Genomic DNA, 22,771 nt, shown 5'->3' on the forward strand with positions numbered 1-22,771 from the left:
GAAGATATTCATTGGTTCTTGGATTGATTATTAACTCAAATATGAACATCAGTAGCTTGTTGCATGAGTAACAGATAAAAGTATATATCGTTGACCAGGTAATGTAAACATCAGCGGGTTCAAATCAAGTTGGAGTGCGGAAAGAGAGAATCTCCGTTCTTCAAAATAAGAGGAAAAAACAAAAATGTGTTTGGTTAATATGAATTATCTAGCGAGTTTGTTCGGAATTTTCCTCAAAATACTCTTTCGAATACGATTGCTTGGTCAATTTTAGGTGTGCCATGGCCATCAAAATCGAAAATCGTTTGTACACCTCATTGTCTTTCGATTTAAACATATAGATTTTCACCTTTAATTATCTTAATGAGCTTGTTGTCAAATTTATGATAATATTCTGGAAATAATTACTGTTGAAGTAATTAAGGCAATTGAGTTCGATTTTCACCTTCTTTATGACTAGTTGGCATTGCACGAGTTGGTAATTAAGGCACTTTGAGTTGTTATCCTCTTCGTTTTGAATCCTGGTTATAATTCATATTTGGATTGCTAGGAATAAGAAATCATAGTTACTTACTGTGAATGACAATTTGTTTTTGTCAAGACGTCGAACTCAAATTATTACGTGTATATATTAAGATACTATACAATAGGCATGATATGTTTCATGGTGCTTAATAACTTGGTCCACCTATCATTTTTTTTTTTTTGGTATATAAATTCTTACTTTATATATATATATAAACACAGACTTCGTAGTCCATGCTATTTCTTGTGCATAAAATTCATCCGTGATTGGATATCACCAAGTCGTTAGCATGTCTTTTCCTAGAATTTTTTATTAGAAGCGAAGGCTCGTGCAATTTGGACCAGTTCGGCCAATCACCTAAGTCCTAGCCCTTGCAATCCGGATTTATTCAATTGAGCCGAGCAATGCAGGCCCATCAGACTCCAATCCTTCATGCGGCCCATAGAATTGACAATTGAAGCCCAAAGTTGGAAACCCAGGAGAGAAACGGATACAAGGCCTTGAAGCCGGGCTCTCTCTCTCTCTCTCTCTCTCTCTCCCTCCCCTCGCAGGTGCTCTCCTATCGATATTTCAGAATCGCTTGCATTGGTCGTGAGATTCGTGATTTTCGTTCAATTAAGCCTCCCAGATAAATCGGTGAAAGTTGAAAGTGTGATTGGTTGAAAGAGAGTTCACTGCCTATAATGTGTTTGAAGAAATTCCTAAGTCAGCAGCGTGCTTGGTTATTGATCGTTTGTTCATATAGCATGTGTGCGTGGTTGTTGTTAATGATCAATATGTACTCATAATCCACGTAGTATCGCTACTTTATTTTTGTTTTGGATTATTTCTGATTCGATCATGAGATTTCCATAGATCAAGCTTGCTTTGTTCTAGTATCATTTCATCTACGTGTCGTCTCTTCAACTCTGGCTCACTTTGCTATTTTCTCTGCTGCATATGGATCAATATATGAAGCAAGTTAATTTGCCATGAGTTGCATAGCATAACTGACTGAACCATTGAAACGTTTTAATGTAATCGAGGTTCTTGTTTGCTGGGAATGAAGGAAAGAGTGAACGAATGAATGGGAATAGATAATTGAGATTAAGCAAGTGTTTGTTTTCTGGAAATGAATGTCTTAAGTGTCTCTCCCTGGAGGTGTTTGGTGTGAAAGAGAGAAAGAACAATGGAAGTTTGTGAAAGCTTGGACCCGAGTGTGGTTTAATGGAGGTTTTGTTCCCATAATATGTATTCACGTCCCAGAATGAAAGAGCAAAGGAAAGCGGAACAAAGAGAAATCTGCAGGAATACTTGTTCTGGAAACATTAGACCGAAGAAGATAAGAAAAGAAAAAGGAAATGAGAATCCGATTGTGCGTCACGTGTTTGAACGCGGGAGAGAAATAAAAAATATAAATAAATAAAATAATAATTAATAATAGTAAGAAAATAAAGGTCTCAATCAGATAGTTAGGATCTTGTATTGTAATTGGTTGAGTTTCCTTTAGATCATGTTCACATATTTTAGGATGTCACCTTTTTCTTGATTTTTAGGGCTATTTGAACTTTTTAGATAGTTCCTCCTTAGATAAAAAAAAAAATTTAAATTAAAAATTGTAGAAAAGTGAAAAAAAAAAACTAGAGAGTTTATATTAGGTTTACTTTCAACAAGTATCTCCTTGAGCCTTTAATATCATTAGAGAATTCCTAGTAAGCGTCTCTCCTTTAGTCAACAAACTATAATTTGGATTTTATGATTTAACTCGAGAGGGTTGTCGTCGTGGGTCTCAATAAAGATGTCATATATACTCTTTGCTCGATATCGTGCCATGTTTGTTTTTTTTTTGTGAGATTTGGTAGGATTATTACAAATTGTTCTAAAAGTTTAAATTATTAAATAAATGCGTAATTTAATATTTAATTACTCTAACACTTCCTCTCACACTTAATTTGGTCTTTCTGTCTAGTAGTAAGCGTAAAAATATAATTGAGAAGGTAAATGGGGCTATATAAGATTCAAACTTAGGACCTCGTGGCTCTAATACTATGTGAGATATTTGTGGGATCACTGTCAACTATTCTAAAAACTTAAGTCATTAGATTTAGTCTTGGTTTAATGTTCAATTACTCTAACAATTTTTTTACACTTACATTTATCACATTGATTGTCATTGACATCATTTAGTGGGTAGGATAATAAATGGTAGAAGATCGTAATGAATCGATTAGTTGATAGACAATCAAATTACAATATCGAAGGGCATTAGTTAGATAATCGATTGATAAGAAGTGAGACATCTTCCTATGTTTCATTTGGCTTCTAGTTGGCTCCAATAGGTTAATGATGACTCCAAGTTAGATAGAATTTCATAAATGCATGAATTAAATGAATTTTCCAACGTTACATAAGCTAAGGATTTGAGGAAACCTATGCTGAATGAGGATCATTGATCCCCGCACGACATTACCTCTGAACACGCTCCCTCGGACTCCAATCTGGTAGGGTCGCAACAGCAGCACGGGCCATTGGTTTGTATCAATGTTCCAATCTATGAATTGGGAATTCCGTGTATTAGTGCTTTTTCAAAGTTTTTTTTTCTCAGGCCATATTCAGCTCAAAACTAAAAGTGCTACTCGCACCAACCCCTTCCCTTTCTAAGCAGTGTCTGAGATTGAAACATGGATAGCCATCGTCGATTGTTTTTGTTTTCCCCCAAAAATTGAAAAATTAAATGAAGAAAAAAAAAAACTTGAACATGTTTGAGAATGGTTTGAAATCCTCTCAGATATGGTGGTGTTGAGCAGCAAAATGGCTTCCTTCATAGCAAAGGACTAGTTTTACTCTTTCAATTTTACATGGTCCACAAAAGAACTCCAAATTGAGAAGAAACATCTTTGAGGGGAGAAAAAAACAGTCTGGAATGGACAATTATGGTTACAATATTGTTAAGAAGCTCTTCAAAAGCATTTAACGAGAACATATTGGGGACAATCGAGCAAGTCAAAAGAGATGCTGACAAAAATCAACGTGCACTAAGGTAATCCTGAGTTTTGAAGATTGGAAAATGATCGAGATCGCTTTGCGGTTCCGAACTCGGGGACAGAGTACGCAAACGAGGCTTTCATGGAGTATGAAACTACCAACATAAATGCGATAAAAAGCTAATTGCATTGGACTTGAAATTATAAGGAAATGAAATATATGTTTGGAATTAAGATGAAAAGTAAATGCGAGGAATTGAAAGATATAATGAAATATAGAGCTTCGGTGGAGTTGAGTGATATCCAATGGCTAAAGTACATCGCAAGTATCAAAACTTGACACGGGTGGACACTTAAATGCAAAAACTTCAAAAATGTACACTTAAATGTCACTTTTTGAAAATTGGGACACTTAAGTGCTAACACTAACGAGGGTAGCCAAAAATCTAATGTGGAATGCTTACTCAGCAATGAACGTGTAAAATGACGTCATTTTGCTCTAAAATTTATTAACTTAATATTAATTAAAAAAATTAAAAACTGAATTATTTGAAAAAAAATTAAAAAAGAGGCAATGGCATTTGGCGAGGGCCTCTTTAGCCATCGCCGTCGCTGCCCCACCATCACTGGAAAGAGATGACGATGGTGGGACGAGAGGCAACCAAGGTCGTTGGGCCTTAGGCAATGGGTAGCGACCATGGCTAACCAATAGCTAGGTTTAGCGGGGCCTCACTAGCCACTACCAAAGGCCCAGCTAACCTCGCCCCACCATCGCCGAGTTCTTTCCAGTGATGGTGGGGCGACGACGGTAAGGGCTGTGGCTTCCTTTTTTAAAATTTTTTTAATTAATATTTATACTAAAAAGTAATTTTGGGACTTATAGCATCACGCGGACAATTGTTTAAAAAAAAAAAAAAAAGAATTGCCTTGTCAATAAAAAAAAAAAAAGTAGCTAGAAAATGTCACGTCAATAGTTTGGTCGGAATTTCTGGCCATTGGCATTGAAGTATTCCATTCTTCTTCAATTTTGACACTTAAGTATATCCTTTGGAAATTTTGATACTTAAGTATTCACCCATATCAAGTTTTGGCATTTGCGGTGTCTGGCACTCAATATCCAATTACCCATGCACACTTTAATTGGGAAAATCACTACTTGCACTCTTATCCCATGAGCTTCCATTTTGCTTACTTCTTTAGCCAAATAACTTCCATCTAATCTCATCTACATGTTAGATCTATGTTTGTTTAACCTATTTTGATCATCTCTATATGACTATAGTGTAGAGGAAACCGAATCTAGACGCACACTACCAACTAGTAACATCATAATTATTGAAAAAGAAATTTTCGGCTTATGCTCATCACTAACAAAGACACAAGATCTAATGATTAGCCACCGATTTTGTTTGACAAATCTATTATTGTAGAATGAGTTTGTGCTTAAATTTGCCGGTACTTTGTTGTCCTCCTTGTTTTTTGGATTTAGCTTTATTTTTCAATATTCATGCTCTATTTTGCTTTGCTCTTTCATGAAAATTATGTACTTTTGTATCCTTTTGAGTAATGCAAACTATTTTATTTCGATCAAAAAAGAAAAATCTCCATCCAACAAGTCAATCTTACAACAATTCAACTTTTTTTCCTTCGTCTCAACGTAGCATTGTTTCTCCAAAGTGCAAGTGGGCTCAATTATTTCCTCAAGAGGTCGAGTTTCCTCTTTCCCTTGGTCGAGGATTCTATCTGATCAAATTTCGTTTAAAGCTTCATTAAGTTAAAGGGAAAAATCTATTTCGCTTTGCTTTATCACAAATACAATGTACTTCTATGTCTTTTTTAGTAATGAATATAATTTTTTTGACTAAAAAAAAAATAAAATCTCCGTCCAACAAGTCGAACTCACAACAATTCAACTCTTTTTCCTCCACCACAACCTAGCATTGTTTCTCCAAAGTGCAAGAGGGTTCAATTATTCCCTCAAGAGGTCGAGTTTCCTCTTTCCCTTGGTTGGGAATTCTATTTTGTCAAATTCCGTTTGAAGCTTCATTAAGTTAAAAGGAAAAATCTATCAAAAACTCTAAATTATTTTCACTATGAAACACTTATCCTTAACTTTTTTTCTATGACACCAAAAATCTCAAACTTATACCTATGTGACAAATTTAACCTCCGTCAAGATTTCTTCAATAGGTACTGTTAAAAATCTGCATAAATAAATTTTAGAAAGCAAACAATATTAACACAGTGCTCACGTGAATTAAGTGAAATGACTTTGTTTTGGTTGGAAAATCATTCAACGAAATATTAACGAAGGATAAATATGTCATAAATACATATTTTTGGATTTTTTATGTTACTGGAAAAAGTTTAGAGTAAATGTCACAGTAAACATGATGTGGAATTTTTTTGTCACAAAAAAAGTTAAGTATCAACATGTCATAGTAGATATAATTTAAAATTTTTAGTAGCTTTTTCCCTTAAGTTAATTTGTTCGTCAATCCAACACATGATGAAAGTGGTTACCAACAATTTATATGCTTAAAGTACGTGATAAAAATTTAAAGTTGCTTTAATCAACTGCTTGTTAAGTGAAGAGCAAGGCCGGGGGGACATAAGGGCCTGGGCCGACGAGTGCAAAATGAAGCTGACCCATCTCAGTTTTATCCGGCTATCCTATTGTCCAAGAGAGTTAAATATGTTCGTAGATTGGGTGGCAAAGGCCCAGTAGAAAAGAGAGCTCCCTCTAATTGGCTTTTTCATCCCTTGAAATCTATGTTGGATATTTTATGTTCTGATGTTCACAAACTTAGTTAAAGAAATTCTCAGTACCCAAAAAAAAAAAAAAAAAAAAAGTACTCAGCTTTCCCATTGATGTCGCCAAGAATAAGACCTTGGAGGTGGACACAGACAGAGGAGTCGATGATAGAGGGCAAGGTCCTCTTGGTGAAAATATCATTACATGCTTCGGGTACATATTAGTCCGTTTATATTACACCTCTGACGCGGCAAGGCCAGTGACCCTTCGCTTGCCAAAGTGCAAGTTCGTAAATCTGCTGGGCAATCTCCCCATTGCTGTCACTGACGAACAATTATCACGTTGGAAGCAAACATTCTTAAAGTATAAAACTGCAATTTCACGTATGGTTATTGCACACTAAGCAATCTACGTCTCCCACAGGTTTAAATTCAAGAACGAAAAAGTTATCCAGGATCAAAATCATTAGCAATATCTCTCAAGCAAAAGTCACAACAACGACAAACTACATGGAAGCCGGTGGATATATTGCTCAAGGCAACGTCAGATGTGTTTGGAAAATCTAAACTAACCAGAATCAGGAGACCATGAATAATCTGGATGCTAGATGCATCAAAACGTAGATGGATTAAAGAAGCTTGCGTGACTGTCAGATTCGTCAGTAACTATTTAAGTAAAAAAAAAATTAGACATGAAGAGAGAATAGAATGTCGGGGCAATCCAGGAATAACGTCGATGAATGGAGGCCCAAGATCCTCATACGGGATAATCTCTCAATTTCACCTCAGATTTCCCCTGCTAGGCCCACAAACTTGACATGCACCTCAATCATCTGTAACAGTCTAATGGCATCTGGTGACTTTCTTAAAGATGAGCTGTCCTCATCCTAGTTAATTTCATTGTCTTTAGATCTCCGGTTGAATCAAGTCGATCAACTATCTTTAAATGGTGCGAATTCAACTCAACAAGCGATTTTTAAATTTCCCAACTGAGTATGGAAGCTCCTTTCTTTTGTTGCAGAGCACCTCTGTGAACAATACCGTACGAGCTCAATTAAACCTCCGAATAGAGTTTGAAAGCTCCTCTATCTCACGGTACAGCTACAAAGACAAATGTGAATAATTCACTGACCTTCCAACAAAGCATGGGAGTTTCACTGATATTCTCTTTCAAATACATATACTGACCTTGAAATAATGCCTCAGGATTAGAATTGGGAACAAATGTCATTACAAAATGAAATATCTAGATCCTCCAAACAAAAGAAACAGAACGCAGTTGTACAGAATTTTATGACATGGAAAGCAAGTCCATTCTTTTTCTCTTTCACGACGAACCAAAAGAAGGCTTTAGGAGTCCGTCTAATAATTTCCTTGCTCTCAATAACCTCGGCAATAACCTTCAAAACTACTTCGGGGCTGAGACAATGCATAAGTGAAGGACGGTTTGTTTCAGTCGGACAGACAGAGAAGAGAAGGATATTAGAATGACAATCTAATTGTAGATTGGATGTCTCAAACAAAACTGTAACTTGAAGATCTTTAACTCACTACACAGAATTGAAACACATGCGATATCTTGGTTGTTGATAATGTAAATAAAATAGCTATTTGCATCAGAATTCGTGAACATGCGAGGGTGTGAAGAAAAAAGGCCATCCTAGGGTGGTGGTGCCACCGTTTCCTCTCAAAAACACTGGATCACCAAATTATAAAGATGACCACGTAGAGTGGAACTAGAAAAGGAAAGCCGGCAAGTCTATGTACATGTTGGCCGACGATGAGTTATTGCCATACATCAAGGACGCAAGAATTGAAAGACGAGTGGTTACCACTGACTACTGTCCTCACTTAGGGAAATGATGCAAACCTCCAGATGCAGAACGACCTTTTATCTATCACTCAATGGGATTATACTCGAGCCAATTTTTTGCGAAGGTTGAATATCTTCTACTGACAATCTCGTAATTATATCCTCAAAGTCCTATCACAGAAACAAGGGCGAGGAGGATCATAGTACATGGTCTGAGAGCAGAATGTAACGGTCTTAATTACGAGGACACACGGATGGGCTACCCGACCGAATCCCAAGCAGCGTTGATAAGGATATTGGGGTGAGATAAACACCCTCATCTCAATAAGTAATTGACAGGGAGAATAGAAGGGCGATGGAGGAGAAGATCCAAGCCTTGACGCAGAACGACACATTGGATTTTGTGATGAAACCTAGAGATGTGAAAGCCATATCATTGGATCGGGTTTAACAAGCTGAAGAGCCCCCCAGATGGTTCGGTCGAGTGAAACAAGGCTTCATTGGTAGTTTGATCAGAAAACTCCGACTTCTTAACAGTAACTCATCCGAGCCAACATATCAAATGCAAACTTCACTCTCATTTCTTGAACATTTCTGGTAGATTTCATCGGTGGTCAATGAATTTTAGTAGATTTCGCAATTATGAGAATTTTGACTTCTACTACTCAAAGCCCTGTACTTTCCTTCCTTTTTTTTTTTCTTTTATAATTGATACACTTTTAACTGTAACAATCAATTTTCCAGTAATGTGTCGACAAGGTGGACAAGTGGTAGTGATGGGTGAACATGTGTAGTGACATGGCATCCAAAAAATTGGCCACATGTTCGCCATGTTAGCATTTTGCGAGAAGATTTCCAATTTGTGCAGAATCCAGCCAAAATGCATCATTAGGTAAAATAAAAAGTTAAAAGTTTCATTCTCTTAATGAAAGAAATCAGAATTCAATGACATGATTGCAAGTATGCTAAACTTCAGTAAACGTCCATAAAATTTACCTTGAAATTCCTGAAGATATTTGTGCTAGAAAAGTTCAATGACTTTCTAGAGTAGATCCAGCATCTGCCTGCGTTCTCTCAAAATTCCTTACAGCGCATATGTGCTATCGCTGACCTTCAACTAAACTCCAGTCAAATTCTGGCGTTGACATCCATCGGAAGCCTAAAAACCTCATCTGCAATAACCATTTCAACCGCTTCTTCAGGGCTGCGGCAATGCACAAAGACAGAAAAGTTCATATTAGTGACTCGTACAAACTTAAACCGAAGATCTTTTAACTCATACAGCGAAGAAGAGAATTGAACGAAAAAACCTAAGGTCTATTTTCCCCACACAATTCCTTTGGCTATGATGAAATACAGGGATCTGCTTGAGGGGATCAGTTGTCATTAGTTCTTTGATGAACAAACATTTAAAATCCGTGGATCTATTCGAAATAACTTGTCGGTTGCAACAGAACTTGAACTCTGAGATAAGCAAATTGTACTCAAGTTCCACGCAAAATTTTGAGAAATCAGGAAATTTCACTAGAAATTTCACCAGTCCGACTTGTATACTAGCCACGTAACTTTCTCATTACTGAAGAGTCTGTTCTAATTACTTTCAATTTCTTTAAAACTCCAATTAAATCAGGTAGATCGACCATCTTTAATATTTCATGTCCAGCTCAACCAACAAGTTTATCACAGAGCACCCACATCCACACGGATGTGTAAGCTTTAACTAGCCCTTCAGTAGAGTTTGGAGCTCCTCTTACCTCCCAGCACCCCCTTAACGACAAATGTGCAAGCTTCACTAACCTCTCAATATGGTACAGAAGTTCAACAATTTGCTAGATCTTACACATGAACAAGTAACTCGAATTTTATCCAAATCTTCCAAACAGAGTACCCAGCATAAGAATCTTAATTCATCTTCATTTTAAAACGAAATTTCTAGTTCCTCCACAATTAGAAAATAAATGCAGTTCTAGAGAATATCATTTCGTGAAATGGATTGATGGAACACCATTTCTTTTTTTCTTCTTTTTTTCTTACCAAAAAAAAAAAAAAAAACACCATTTCTTTTTTCTCGTGAAATGGATCGATGGAACACCATTTCTTTTTTCTTCATCAATAAACCCAATTAAGGCTTGAGAAACAATTTCCTTACAGTGGGTGTCAGCTATCACTGATCTTCAGGTAAGCTTCAGTCAAATTCTGGAATTGACATTTATCAGATGATTCAAAACCTCTGCAATAATCAATCCTACCGCTTCTCCGGGGCCGCAGCAGTGCTTAGAGACAGAAAAATGTTCATATTAGTCCGATGAGAAACAAAGTGATACAAAATGACAACCTAATTGTTGATTCAATGTCTCAAACAAACATAAGCCGAATATCTTTTAACTCATACACCATAGGAGAGAACAAAGCAAAACCTTAACGTCTTTCATGGTACCTACCGTTTTGCAACTCTGTTTCCCCACACCAAATGGACAACAGGGATTTACTTCTGCGAACATATCTGGGGGCCATGTAGAGAAATAACTAAATAACTTCCATGGATCTTTCTGAAATAACATGTCGGTGGCAACAAAACTTGAAATCTGAGAAAAGCAAATTAGACACGGGTTGGAAATGAAATCTCGAGAAACCAGAGATCATTATTACAAGCTATTTGTAGAGATTCTAACAAAAACATATTACTTGGTGTTAGCAATATTAGGGATGCTAGCAATAATATTAAAATATCTTTTAGAGATATTTAGGATATTTTCTCTGTTTTTCTATATCTATTTTGATTATGCACATCCAATTTGATTTTCTTTGTCTAAGCCTATAAATAGGTTGTCCTTGTACTCTTTTATATATATATATACTAAAATCTCTCAATTTTCTCTTCCGCATTTCTAACTTGGTACCAAAGTCTCTGTTCTTGTGGAAACCCAAGTGCACCGGGTGCATCCACTGCACATTCAAATACAGTTATCCCCACATCTCAACAATGTTCACTTCATGCGCACAAGTCTTATTTAAGGAAGCACTTAATCAATTTGGAAATATCCCTTCATTCAACGCCTTTTCTACCCTCATTCCAAATTCAAATGGACAACAAGCTTGAAAATTGAAAAGGAAGTTCGCCACTATTTAAATTAAGTTTTTCTTATTTAATCTTTTTATTTATGGAAAAAACATAGAAACCTAGAAGGTGAATAAAAAATACTGGGCTAATAAAAGCGGCAACAAAAGAATGACTTCAGATGAAAATTGTGAAAATCTAAAAACTTCAAGAAACCCGAAAGTAATACTACAAGGATAAGACTGATTTGAAGGAATATATATGCTCTGTTTATTTTTCTCTTAAGTTGTATTTGTAAAAATAATTACTAATAGTGCTAATGAGCAATAATAGACAATAAACGAACATTTCGAACAGTTGAAATTTTTTTCTTCTAATGTATTTTATTTAATTTTTATTTGAATTGAGAAAGGCAAAGGGCATTTGACACAAAATTCGAAAAAAAAAAATTACACTTTAAACCAACCAAACACCATGTCAAAAGTTCAATGGGTAAAATCAAAATTTCCTTAATTTTTTTTAACTTAAGATATCCACTCATTCTGTTCCTCGCCGAGGCGTGAAGAAAGCAGGGGACAAAGTCACACATTTTCGCTTATTTCCAAATATACCCTCGAAAGTTATAGAAAATGACAAGATTGTGAAGGATAATACAGTAACTATCCAACGAAAATCACTATACTTACAATTTAAAAATGCCAATTTTCATTTTTCTCTCTTCATCTCTCTATTTGTACGTCTCCGCATCCTACAACATCCAGCCAACTCAAAGAATATGTTTTCTTTACTTTAAATTTCTGCAGCCACCCAAAAAAACTCTTCCAAACATAGCGTGAGAATCAACTTGAGTGTTCTTGAATATTTTTAAGCAAACGTTTGCATTGCAGTGACTTTGAAAGTCTACGGGGTAAAGTTCAGTTGAATGACATATTACCCCCTAATTAAGTCAAAATAGCGGCATTACCTGTTAGTTTTCAGGTCGAACCCCAGATATCCACAGCCTCTTCCCATTCCTCCACTATTTTCACCTGTGCTGATCCAGGGCATTACATATAAATCGGTTTGAAGCTTATCATCATCCATCTCCACGTCGTAGAAAATGAGTCAAATTCCTTTTTCCCATTTGTCTTTGATGTGCAATTTCCCATGTGGCCTAGTCCACGGAACCGCCACTTACTACAAGCATAGCTTTTATATAAGATAAGTATGTAGATATGGCAGTGGTTGACCACTGGCAGGAACCGCTCAGCAATTGCATGACCACATCTCAATTGAACATTGTTTGCAAAAAGACGAATTATGCTGCCAACAAGGTTCTCACGAAGGAAATTGGCAATGTTATAATAAGTGTCCGGTGGCCTAAAAGTCCGGAACGTCTTGTACTAAGAGGCACTGCGGGAAAGCCAGGTCCATGTCTTGCCATCCAGCAATCTTTCCAGAACATTGCAATCACGATTATCCAACTCCAAGCTTTCTAAGCCCTCGAGACCTTCGAGGGATCTTATCTTCGGACAATCTTCTATCTCAATCTGCTGTAACTTATCTAACTTTGACAAATTGGGTAACCTTTCTATCCTACAACAATGGGAAATACGGAAGTACAACAAGGATTCTAGTTCCAACAAATCATGAATCTCAATCAAACTTTCTAATCTGTTCAGATCCAAGCACCGTAGACTTTTCAAGAGTGACAGACCAGCTATTTCCACGAGCAATTTGCATTCACTTAGTTTCAATTTCATCAAATGTATTAGGTCCGGGGAGATAGAGAAGCGTGACATTTGATATTCAATGACCCACAGATCCACCAATTTTTCTAAGTTGGAAAAGGGTGGCAGTAGACTGATGCCCCTAAATTTCAAGGTTGACAAACTAGATGGAAGCGGATGGATCAAATGCTCTTCTGGCAAATTGTTCGTCCAAGTTGGACTAGGTTGCTCTGTTGAAGTGGTTAATCTATAAAATTCTAGATAATCTAAACTGAAGAGACTTGAAAGGTCAAGAATAGATGGGAAGTGATGCGCTTGCATGTGAAGGCGTGTCAAACTTAAGGGAAGATCAAGTATTTCTTGAAGGTGACGTGAACCAAATTCAAGTGTATGGAGACGAGAGAGACAACCTAGCGCCGAAGGGAATCTAGATAAAAGAGTATCCGATAAGTCCAATATCCTCAAATGGGATAGCTTCCCGATTTCCTCTAGGTTTTCATCTGTCAAATTCCGACAATTCTTGGCATGTAACTCTTCAAGCATCTTCAACTGTCCGATAGTATGGGGAAACTTTCTTATCTCTGTAGAGCTTACCCCAATCACTTCTAGTTTCTCTAGATATCCAATGGAATCCGGAAGTTTAACTATTCCTGAATGTGATAAATCCAACTTAACCAACATTTCCATTTCTCCAATAGACGATGGAAGCTCCTTTATATCTACACACCCACATAAAGATAAATGTGTAAGTTTCACCAACCCCCAATAGAATTCGGAAGTTGGATGATTCTAGGGTGCTCGTCTAATATAAAACTTGACAGAGATTTGAGGTCGCCAAATGTCTCGGGAAGCTTGAAGGGTTGAAAATTTTGGGGCATGATAATATCTGTCAAAGATTGTAGAGAACCGATTTCTGCAGGCAAACTACAAAGCGACTTGCATCCTTTGATATTTAAAGTGTGTAGGCGTTTAAGCTTGCCAATGGACCTGCGAATTTTGGATAACTTGACACACCGAGCAAGAATTAACATCTCCAAGGACATGAAGTTAGACAACTCAGGTGTCCTTTTTAATTGTATGCAACCCGTCAAATTTAGAACCTTTAATTGAATCATCTGTAAAAAAAAAAAAAAATTGAAGTAAAAGAATGAGTAACATCAGTGTATCTGGTAGTAAGAATAGATGAGAATCAGCTGTAGAATAAAAGATGTTGCAAATGATCCTCGTACTTCGAACTTTTCAGAATAATCGCCAACTTGAGTTTTTTACTTTTATTCTTTTATGGAGATTGACCCATGTTATGAGCCAAATTTATACCACATGGGAAATACGAAGAACATCCCACCCTTCACTTCACATCTTTTATTTCAAAGCCCACGGTGCGCGGCTTAGAACCAAAATACATATAAGCAAATACTAAAATACTAAATTAGGCCAGTGAACCGGTTGAATCAACATTTTCAAGCTCGAGCATGCCTCGATTCAGATAATCAACTAAGCTATTCCAGATAAACTTGTGATCCTTTACGCAATTCAAGTTAAGTGTTACCAATCTCGAACTTGATGTCATTCAAAGCATATATGATGCATACTGAAGAAAAATGGCACTTTCTTCTGTTGAAATACACCATTTCCAAGGCCTACACCACGCAAGGTTGTAAACCACATAGAGAATTTTTTAGGTGGGACATAATTGTGCTTTACTTACGTGTATAACAAGACAGAATGGTACTAATGCAAGATATATTCTACAATCAGATGAGGTAATGAAAGAAAGAAGTACATAAGTAAGGCATATCATACCTTCATTTGGCTCCACCCATCCCAACCATCTTTAATATTGCTATTTGAAAGGTCAAGCATGAACAAATTATGGAAGTGAATGTCATTTGCACTGAAAATCGTTTGCCACCTTCGCGGAAAAAGCCATCTTTGCTTCAAAAGATGATTGTTGAAGTTGCCAAAAATACCAATGCCTTTCACTCGAAGGAACCTTAGATTTGGTAGAGCAGCCAATTCTTTAGGTGCAATGCTGTGGCCATCGTAAGTCAAGCTTAGTGCTTTTACATCTTCCTTTCTCTGCCAATAGAGACTCAAGATTAATTGAGAGCACAACTCTCAACACTACTCCAGAGCTATAAAGAAAAGAAGAACATGAACGCTAGTAAACAATTTCTCCAACAAAATACCCAACATGGCACACACCTTTTCCCAGCAAGTAGACTTATATGTTTTCGTTCACACCATCAACGGAAAATTTTCAGCTTCTTTTGGAATATATCTTATAAATCATTTCTCCATTTCCCAAATTCTACTTTTCAAGAAATATAATTAGCATATCAAATTCAAATCTTCATAGGATTTTTTTCATTTTCTCCATATTTGTGTTTGGAAGTAATTTAAAATTCTTCATATAGCTAGTTTTCTTCAGACTTTCCTTGTATAGGACGTGAAACGGCGCTTCGTTGTTTCAGAATTTCCAGAAAATTATTTTGCATTCTACAAAAAATAGACAATAATGCTAACTATCAGACAATCTATCTATTTGGTCTCACAAAACAAATGGAGAGTTAAACAAAGCTAAATATAGAATAAAAGCGAAAATTCAAGAAGTTTCTTTTTCCATATTAAAATTATGGGTCATACTTTTCCATCTTACCTCTTTACTCTCCAATAGTTTTACAACATCCTCATGAATCCATACCCTACTAAATTTGTGAGGATATTCTTTGAGGATGATGTACCTTCCCAGATCTCGAACTTGGTCATGCATCCAAAACTTATTATCATCTCCAATTTTTATCAAGGACCGTTGGAGGAGGATAGGTATTGCAATGTGAGGATTGTAATTACAATTATCCCACATGATAATTGGATATGTTTTTTCCTCATTGGTGAAAAAGCAAGCAATATCCAGAAATACTTCTTTTTGCTCATTCTCCAATCCTTCATAACTTATCATTAATATATCCCGAACATCCTTAAACGGACCTCTATCTAACTTCTTCAACGTGTCTTTCCATAGGTTTCTTTTATCAAAATGTGGCTCCAGGGTAGAGCTGCAGCAATAGAGCAATGAACCGATCACCTCGACAGCCAACGGAAGCCTATCCACTTTATCAACAATAGCTTTTGAAAGAGCAACATAGTCTTCCATAGGAGAGTCACTTCCAAAAGTATGCTTAGAAAACAACTGAAGTGCTTGATCAAATCCCATTCCATGAACTTCATAGTCCAAAATTCCTTCGGGTTGACTTAAGTCCTCTTTACTGGATGATTCCATTTGAGTCATCAAGATACCTTTGTCCCTAGTTGTGATAATGATCCTACTACCAGAATTAAACCAATTAGATTTCCCAACTAGCTTTTCGAGTTGCTCTTTCTTGTCTAGATTATCAAGGACAATGAGGACTTTTTTAGTCCTAAATACTTTCTTCATCAATTGCATCCCATCTCCAATGTCTTTAATGTGTTCAACAATCCTAGAACCACAAAAACCTGATAATAACTTTTTCTGCAAGTTTATAAGACCATGTTGCGTGGCTTCTCGAATGTCATTCAGGAAAAAAGCATCATCAAAGCCAAAACATAGTTTGTTGAACACAACTTTTGCAAGTGTAGTTTTACCAATACCCCCCATTCCGTGTATCCCAATGAAACGTACACCACTAGAGTCAACATCCAACTTCTCTATTATGGCTTTTATCTGACGATAATCTTCAACCAAATTTTCAGGCACATCCACACGTTTGTCACAGATCTTACGCATGACCTCTTCAACAAATGACTCAATTTCTTCTCCTTGGCTGCAGCATAGCAGGAAGAAGTTGTTTCAGTCAAAGGTAAGAAAGAAAGTGTATAGGTAATGTCCTTCGGCTTGGCACAGTATGATTAAATTGATGCATGCGTGGAAATTTGTGGAAATATGTCCCTGATCGGTTTGACGAATTTGAGATGTTTAACAATGCATGAGCCGACATGAAGGAGATATTCTTGATGGAAGGAACGGAATAATATTCATAAAACTGGACAGGGTAATTTGTTTTACTAATGCTAGAATCGACTAACTAAAATAATGCAGTGGCATAAAATCCAAAAAGAAATGAGCACAATACAAAGATATGTCCGTGGCTGCAGCAAAGTGGGAAAGATATTGTTTCAGTCAAAGATATGGTTAAATGAGCTGACTATTCCAATGACCACTCATGCAAATTAAGCGTTATAATCAGTCGATATGTCCGTTGAAATTTATCTCATGGAAAGGCCCTCAATTTCAAGAATTGAGAAGAGAAACTAGCTTTTTAATATATCCCCAAATAGAAAAGGTGATGGCTTCCAAGTAGACACATGACATACACGACATTCCATCTCTTGTCCTAATTTAAACTCTTCCAGTAGTTTTAGCATTCTTTTTGTTTGCATAGCAAGTAAGGTTGACTAAATCATCGATGATTTCAGTTAACGAAATAACAAAAAAAACATAAGTGATGTCATTTTAAGTAAAGGTTTGTAATATTGGATAATAACATCGAAGTGGGAACATTTCTTATCTAAGCTATGAGAAAAGTGCAAAATTATATTATAAGTAAATTTTTAAGGGTTAATTCATCATGTTTTGAAGATGAGCCGAAGAAGATATTTTACGGAATCGACGGAATATTCACAAATTAAATTACTTGGGAAGGAATACGAATTATAGTAATGCCGAGGTTGACTAACTAATTAAAATGTAAAGTCATAAAATTCAAATTGGACTGCTATAAACTTATACTATTGTTGCTATGGAAGTTCTGCATAATTCTTATACAAAACTACAATATATGGGGTCTAGTGTAAGAGCAAAAGAAGCACGATTCGTGCAAGGTAAAAGTATTTTCTCGTTTAGGGGGAAAAGGTATTTTCTCAATTTCTAAATAAGATCGAAAGAAGCACCATATTTTAATCACAATCGGGTGATTTTTTCCATGTGAGTTTTCTAATATTAAAAAAAAAAATTAAAAAGGTACATATATGAGTAAATTAAAATTACATTTACTTTATCTAAATAGTAAACAAAATAAATTACAGAAAGATCAAAATGATATAACTTATTTCAATAAAATTCAACTAGTCTTGGGTTGCCGTACATACTTTTTGTTTTTCAATTTGTTTAATAATGAACAAACTAGACAAAAGTCTAACCTCTTCAAAATAAATTTGTAAGGGGAAAATTTAAAATTAGAGCTTGAAGTGCCATCAATTTCTCAAATAATGATCTAAAATGGAAATTATTTCAAATAATGACGCGAAGTGTCCTCATATTCTCAAAGAAGGGCCTGAGTGGCCATATCAATCTCATATAAGGGCTTGAACTCACTGTTCGGTGAAAGACAATTCCGTCTTTTAAAATTTTTCCTTTTTTCTTTCTTTTTTATTTTTCCAAACTAAAAATAAAAAAAGAACACATGCAAGAGGGCTAGCAGGCCCTCGCCAGAGACAAGAGAGGCCAGTGACCCTCTCCTAGACCTAGGTGAGGGTCGTCGGCCCTCGCATAGGCTTGGTGGCCTTCACCAAGTGCCCCCGGGGCCCCCACCCCCACCCCCCCCTGCCCTCACCCCAACCTAGAAAAACGAGGCCCCGGGCGTTGGGCGAGGGCCGCCAAGCCTACGTGAAGGATGGCAACCCTTGACTAGGTCTAGGCGAGTTGGGTTGGTAGCCCCTCTATTTTTGCTTTTTTAATTTTTAATTTTTACATTTTTAATCTAATTAGATTTTATTTAAATGAAAATACCCATGATCGGCTGTCATTTTTTGCTAGCCGGCAAGCCAACAAAGCTAGGTCCTTACTTGATATATCTATTTTCGAGCTCTTATTTGAAATAATGTTCACTTTATATCCTTATTTAAGAAAATAATAGCACTTCAGATCTTTATTTGAAATTTTCCCAATTCTAAGGGTGGTTCTGCTCTTTTATTCATATGGTTCTTCGATCTGTCTTTTTTCCAATACAAATAAACTTCTCCCTATTTTTACCAAAAATAAAAATAAAATAAACTTCTCCCTATTTGTTGTCGATCGCTTTCATGGTGAAGAAGTTAAAATAAGACAAGTGAGCAGTGAGTGGTTTATATGGTCTCCAGCATCATCAGCTTTTTCCAAATGGTTAAACCGGTGATTTCCAAGTATGCCTATGTAAAATAAAATTAAATAAATCATATACAAGTCCAATACAGTTGAAGATACATGCATTTAATCTAATTATATAAATTTAAAACAACAATATTGTCATCATAAATAGGCGTTATCTTATTTCTTAGTTTGTCAATTTGTTTACTTATTATAAAATAACGAACGATTGAAAATATTGGATAATGATTCAAATTGTTCAAAGAAAATTAAATCTATTTCAGTATGCATTTGATTGCACATTTTTAACTGTGCTTAATCATAAACGTATTCACATCATATTAACTCAAGCACTTTAACTTATAATTTCTATTTATCAACTTATCAACTGAATAATTGCTATTTAATTGACCATCAGGTAGTTTCACTAATAAAAAGTACTAAAGTGACATCTAATTCTAGATGTAAATGGTGTATCGTCTCATCATTTAGTTTTACAACCCCATTGTGATGTGCTTATGATAAAAATACACAAGAAGATTGAAATTTCAACTTATAATCTTATTTAATATATTAATTTAGATTTCAAATTTCTAGATACGTATTTGATTTAATGTCTTTGAAATTCACTTAATTTTAGCATAAGTTTTTTTAAACAACTAATCTAATTTACTAAGAATAATATAATGACTAAATTTATTTGATATAAATTTATGTAAAACTTGTGCTTATTAATTTAAAGTTGGCATGTCTTTGCCAAGACAAGTTTGCATGAAATTCTAATTTTGGGCTCTAGCCCGATACTGCTACCACAATAATTTGTTAAAGATTGATAAGTGGATTGCTAATATGAATTTTTTCTTTCTCTTAAAAATGTCGTCTACCATATTTCACTTAATGGCCAAAATGTCGCTTTGCAATTGCAATTGTGGCCGTGCACATGAGATCAGATGTGTACTACAAAATTAAGATTAAGGCGTGTTATGTGCTAGAGCGTATTTCTTAGTGTTTTTTTTTTTTTTTTTTTGGTAAGGAAAAGCGTATTTCTTAGTGTTTTTAGGCCTTTACAATGGAAAAATTTACTAAAATGACAATGTTAAATCTAACCAAGTTCTACCATTAAGGAAAAAATATGCAAGTAAAAAGTGAAAGTAAATACATAGAGATCTGTAACAAGACTGCCACTTCTTAAGTCATGCGAAGGAAAACATTATGGGTGCGTTCGTGAAAATTAGGTAATTTGTAAAATATTTTCCAAAAAATGATTGTTTATATTGTTTAGACAAATTAGTCAATAGAAAATATTGTCATCATTGATAACAATTTATGCCTAAATATTTTCATGGATAATAAATAAATTTTGCATTCATTTATTTTTCAAACGATATAAACAATCATTTTTAGAGAAATGTTTCCAAATCACTCTTTTTTTTTTGCGAAACAAATGCACCATCTGATTGCCTCCGAGCTCCTCTTCCTAAGATCCTGCCAACAATTATGGGCTTCAACCTAAGGGGAATCGGAAATAGGAATACCATCAAACAAGCGCAACCAATTGCATCAAACATTTATGCGTGCGAGTTTGTTTCTCGCGCCTCGACCTCTGTCAAGATATGTATATATCTCAGTGTTGACACCTAAATTTTGACGATTTAGTTTATTTATTTATTACATAGGAAATTAGGGGTTAATTTTATTAATTGCATAGCATATAGATTTATATTTGCATTTATTTTGTTATTGGCATTTTATTTATTGGACCAAAGTGCGAATGGGTTCAAATTAGTTGGACTAAGCCCACGGAGCGAGCTGGTTGACCCAAGCCCATGTTTTTAATTATCTCGTGAAAAATAAAAATTTTTAAATTTTTCCGAGATATGAATATTTTGGATAAGAGCACATGTGTGAAAAAATATTGCGATTTATCTTTGCGAGATTTGGATTTCGAGAAAATATTCATGGTAATCTTAAATCTTTATCAATAGTGATCGGTTGGTGAAAATGTATCGCGGATGTAGATTTGAAGGGGAAATCGAAAGCTTATCTCTTACCCCCTATAAAAGCAATCGTGTACGGAGAGAGAAAGGGGGCTTCTCTGGAGAAAAAATTTAGAAAAGAAAAGAAAAAGAGAAGAAAATTTTCCTGCAGAAAGTACACAAGAAAAAGTAAAAGAGAGAAGTGAGTTTGAGGGGGAAGCGGCCGAAATAGTAAAGGTTGATTTGACCTTTACTGTTCATCATCTTCCCAAAGCACCTCCGCCACACTCACCGATCCTGCAACTCTGCACCGAAGCACCTCCGCGCCACCGCGACACCGGACGCCGCGCCAATCCCTGCCGTTGCGACCCTCCTCTGCAAATCTGTCTCCGCCGTCAGATCCCAAGCCACCGGTGACCCAGAGTCGCAGCCGAGTCAAGATCCAGCACCCGGGTTCCCTCCGCTTGCAAATCCAAGGTCCTCGACGACATAAGCCTCGGATCCAGCTCGACGCTTCCCTTTTGCCGGTGCCGAGCCTCATCGAAGACCCAGATTTGACGCCGCCCTTGCTCCGCGCCACGACGCTCGCCCCCGATTCGGTTCTCTCACCGGACGCCCGCACCCAACAGCCCGATCCAGACGCCGGAGCTCCACATCGCAGCCGCCGAGGCCTCCCCGCCGTCCCCCGCAGACCCCGCCGGCTGAAGCCCGTGATCCGAGCGCCCCGACGCAGCCCCGCGACGCAGCCCGTGCCGGCCCGACGCCGAGCCTCGCCACGCCTCCTTCGCGAGCAACCCGCGACGCCAGCCTAGTCGTCCGTGACTCCCCTTGCCGACGCCGCTCGGATCCAAACCCCCGCACAAAGCACCCGCTGTTCGCAATTGGCGGTGACCCGCGAGTCCCCTTCCCGAACTCCGCCACCTGCTGCCGCCGGAGTTTCTTCCCTGCCGGACCTCCGATCCTCTGCTTTGGTGACTTGCCACGAACACAAAGCTTGGAAGGAAAAGGGAAAATTAGGTAGTTTTTATTTATTTATTTACTTACTGTTTTCTTTTTCTTTCCTTTTTATTTTATTCTTTTAGTGAAATTGTTCTCTTTAAATATGTGATTGAGATCCCAATATGAAAGTGCCCCTCAAGCTAGTGATTGACAGTCCGATTTTCGCGTCCGAAATCCGACTCGCAATCCCTTATAAAAATCGATAATCCAATCTCAAGCCCGAGATTTGATTTGTGATTTAATTTAAAATTGGCTAACCCGATCTCATGCGCGAGATATGGTTCGTCAATTTTTAGATATCAATCTTATCTTATTTGATTCGCTGTTGGTTGAGTCAGTATTATTTTCATAAAAGAAAAATCCAAAAAATATTTGAGTTAGGATTAGATTTGCTGATTTAGGGTTAAAATTGCAATCTTATCTCGAGTTTTAAATAAAAAAATCCAAAAAATGTTGAATTAAGATTAGGTTTGGTTATTATCTTTTATATTTAAAATAAGAATTTTATTTTAAATCATGGAAAAGAAAACAAAAGAAAAAGCACATTCATTTAGGATGTTAGTTTTTATCATTATTTGAATTGCATGTGAAAATTTTAATTTCGAAATTAATAAAAAAAAACACAAAAAAATCATCATGCATATATCATGTTGAATTAAGGCATTCTTTGCACGTCATTGCATGTTAGGGTTGCATGTTTATCAATTATAGATAGATAATCTCTCCTAGATAAATTGCATGTTTTGTTAGGAAAATAAAAATACCCATGTCATATAGAATTAGGTCCATGAAATGCACGTCATTTAGTGATTATTGTTAGGTTTATTTCTAATTAGAAATTGACCGTCATCAGATTAGGTCATTTAA

The 22,771-nt window shown here is 36.3% G+C and overlaps 1 protein-coding gene across 1 annotated transcript; it reads right to left on the bottom strand.

The window, feature by feature from the left end:
• Positions 1 to 12,473: 12,473 nt before the first annotated feature.
• LOC104434182 (TMV resistance protein N-like) lies at positions 12,474 to 21,446 on the bottom strand. The gene is made up of 5 exons (XM_039300070.1): positions 21,160 to 21,446; positions 15,483 to 16,629; positions 14,794 to 14,902; positions 13,418 to 13,542; positions 12,474 to 12,545 (listed from the first exon to the last, which is right to left on the bottom strand). The coding sequence occupies exons 1-5, from the start codon at positions 21,444 to 21,446 to the stop codon at positions 12,474 to 12,476; spliced, it is 1,740 nt and encodes a 579-aa protein (XP_039156004.1).
• Positions 21,447 to 22,771: the final 1,325 nt, after the last annotated feature.

This window comes from Eucalyptus grandis, chromosome 8 (assembly GCF_016545825.1).
Source record: "Eucalyptus grandis isolate ANBG69807.140 chromosome 8, ASM1654582v1, whole genome shotgun sequence".
Lineage (NCBI taxonomy): Eukaryota > Viridiplantae > Streptophyta > Magnoliopsida > Myrtales > Myrtaceae > Eucalyptus > Eucalyptus grandis.

Coding starts and splice junctions, on each gene's coding strand:
- LOC104434182 (XM_039300070.1), bottom strand. CDS start 21,446: ATGAGGCTCGGCACCGGCAAAAGGGAAGCGTCGAGCTGGATCCGAGGC. Junction 14,903..15,482: donor AACTATTGGAGAGTAAAGAG/GTAAGATGGAAA, acceptor CTCTATTGGCAG/AGAAAGGAAGATGTAAAAGC. Junction 12,546..13,417: donor AGAAACTAGAAGTGATTGGG/GTAAGCTCTACA, acceptor TGTTCTGGAAAG/ATTGCTGGATGGCAAGACAT.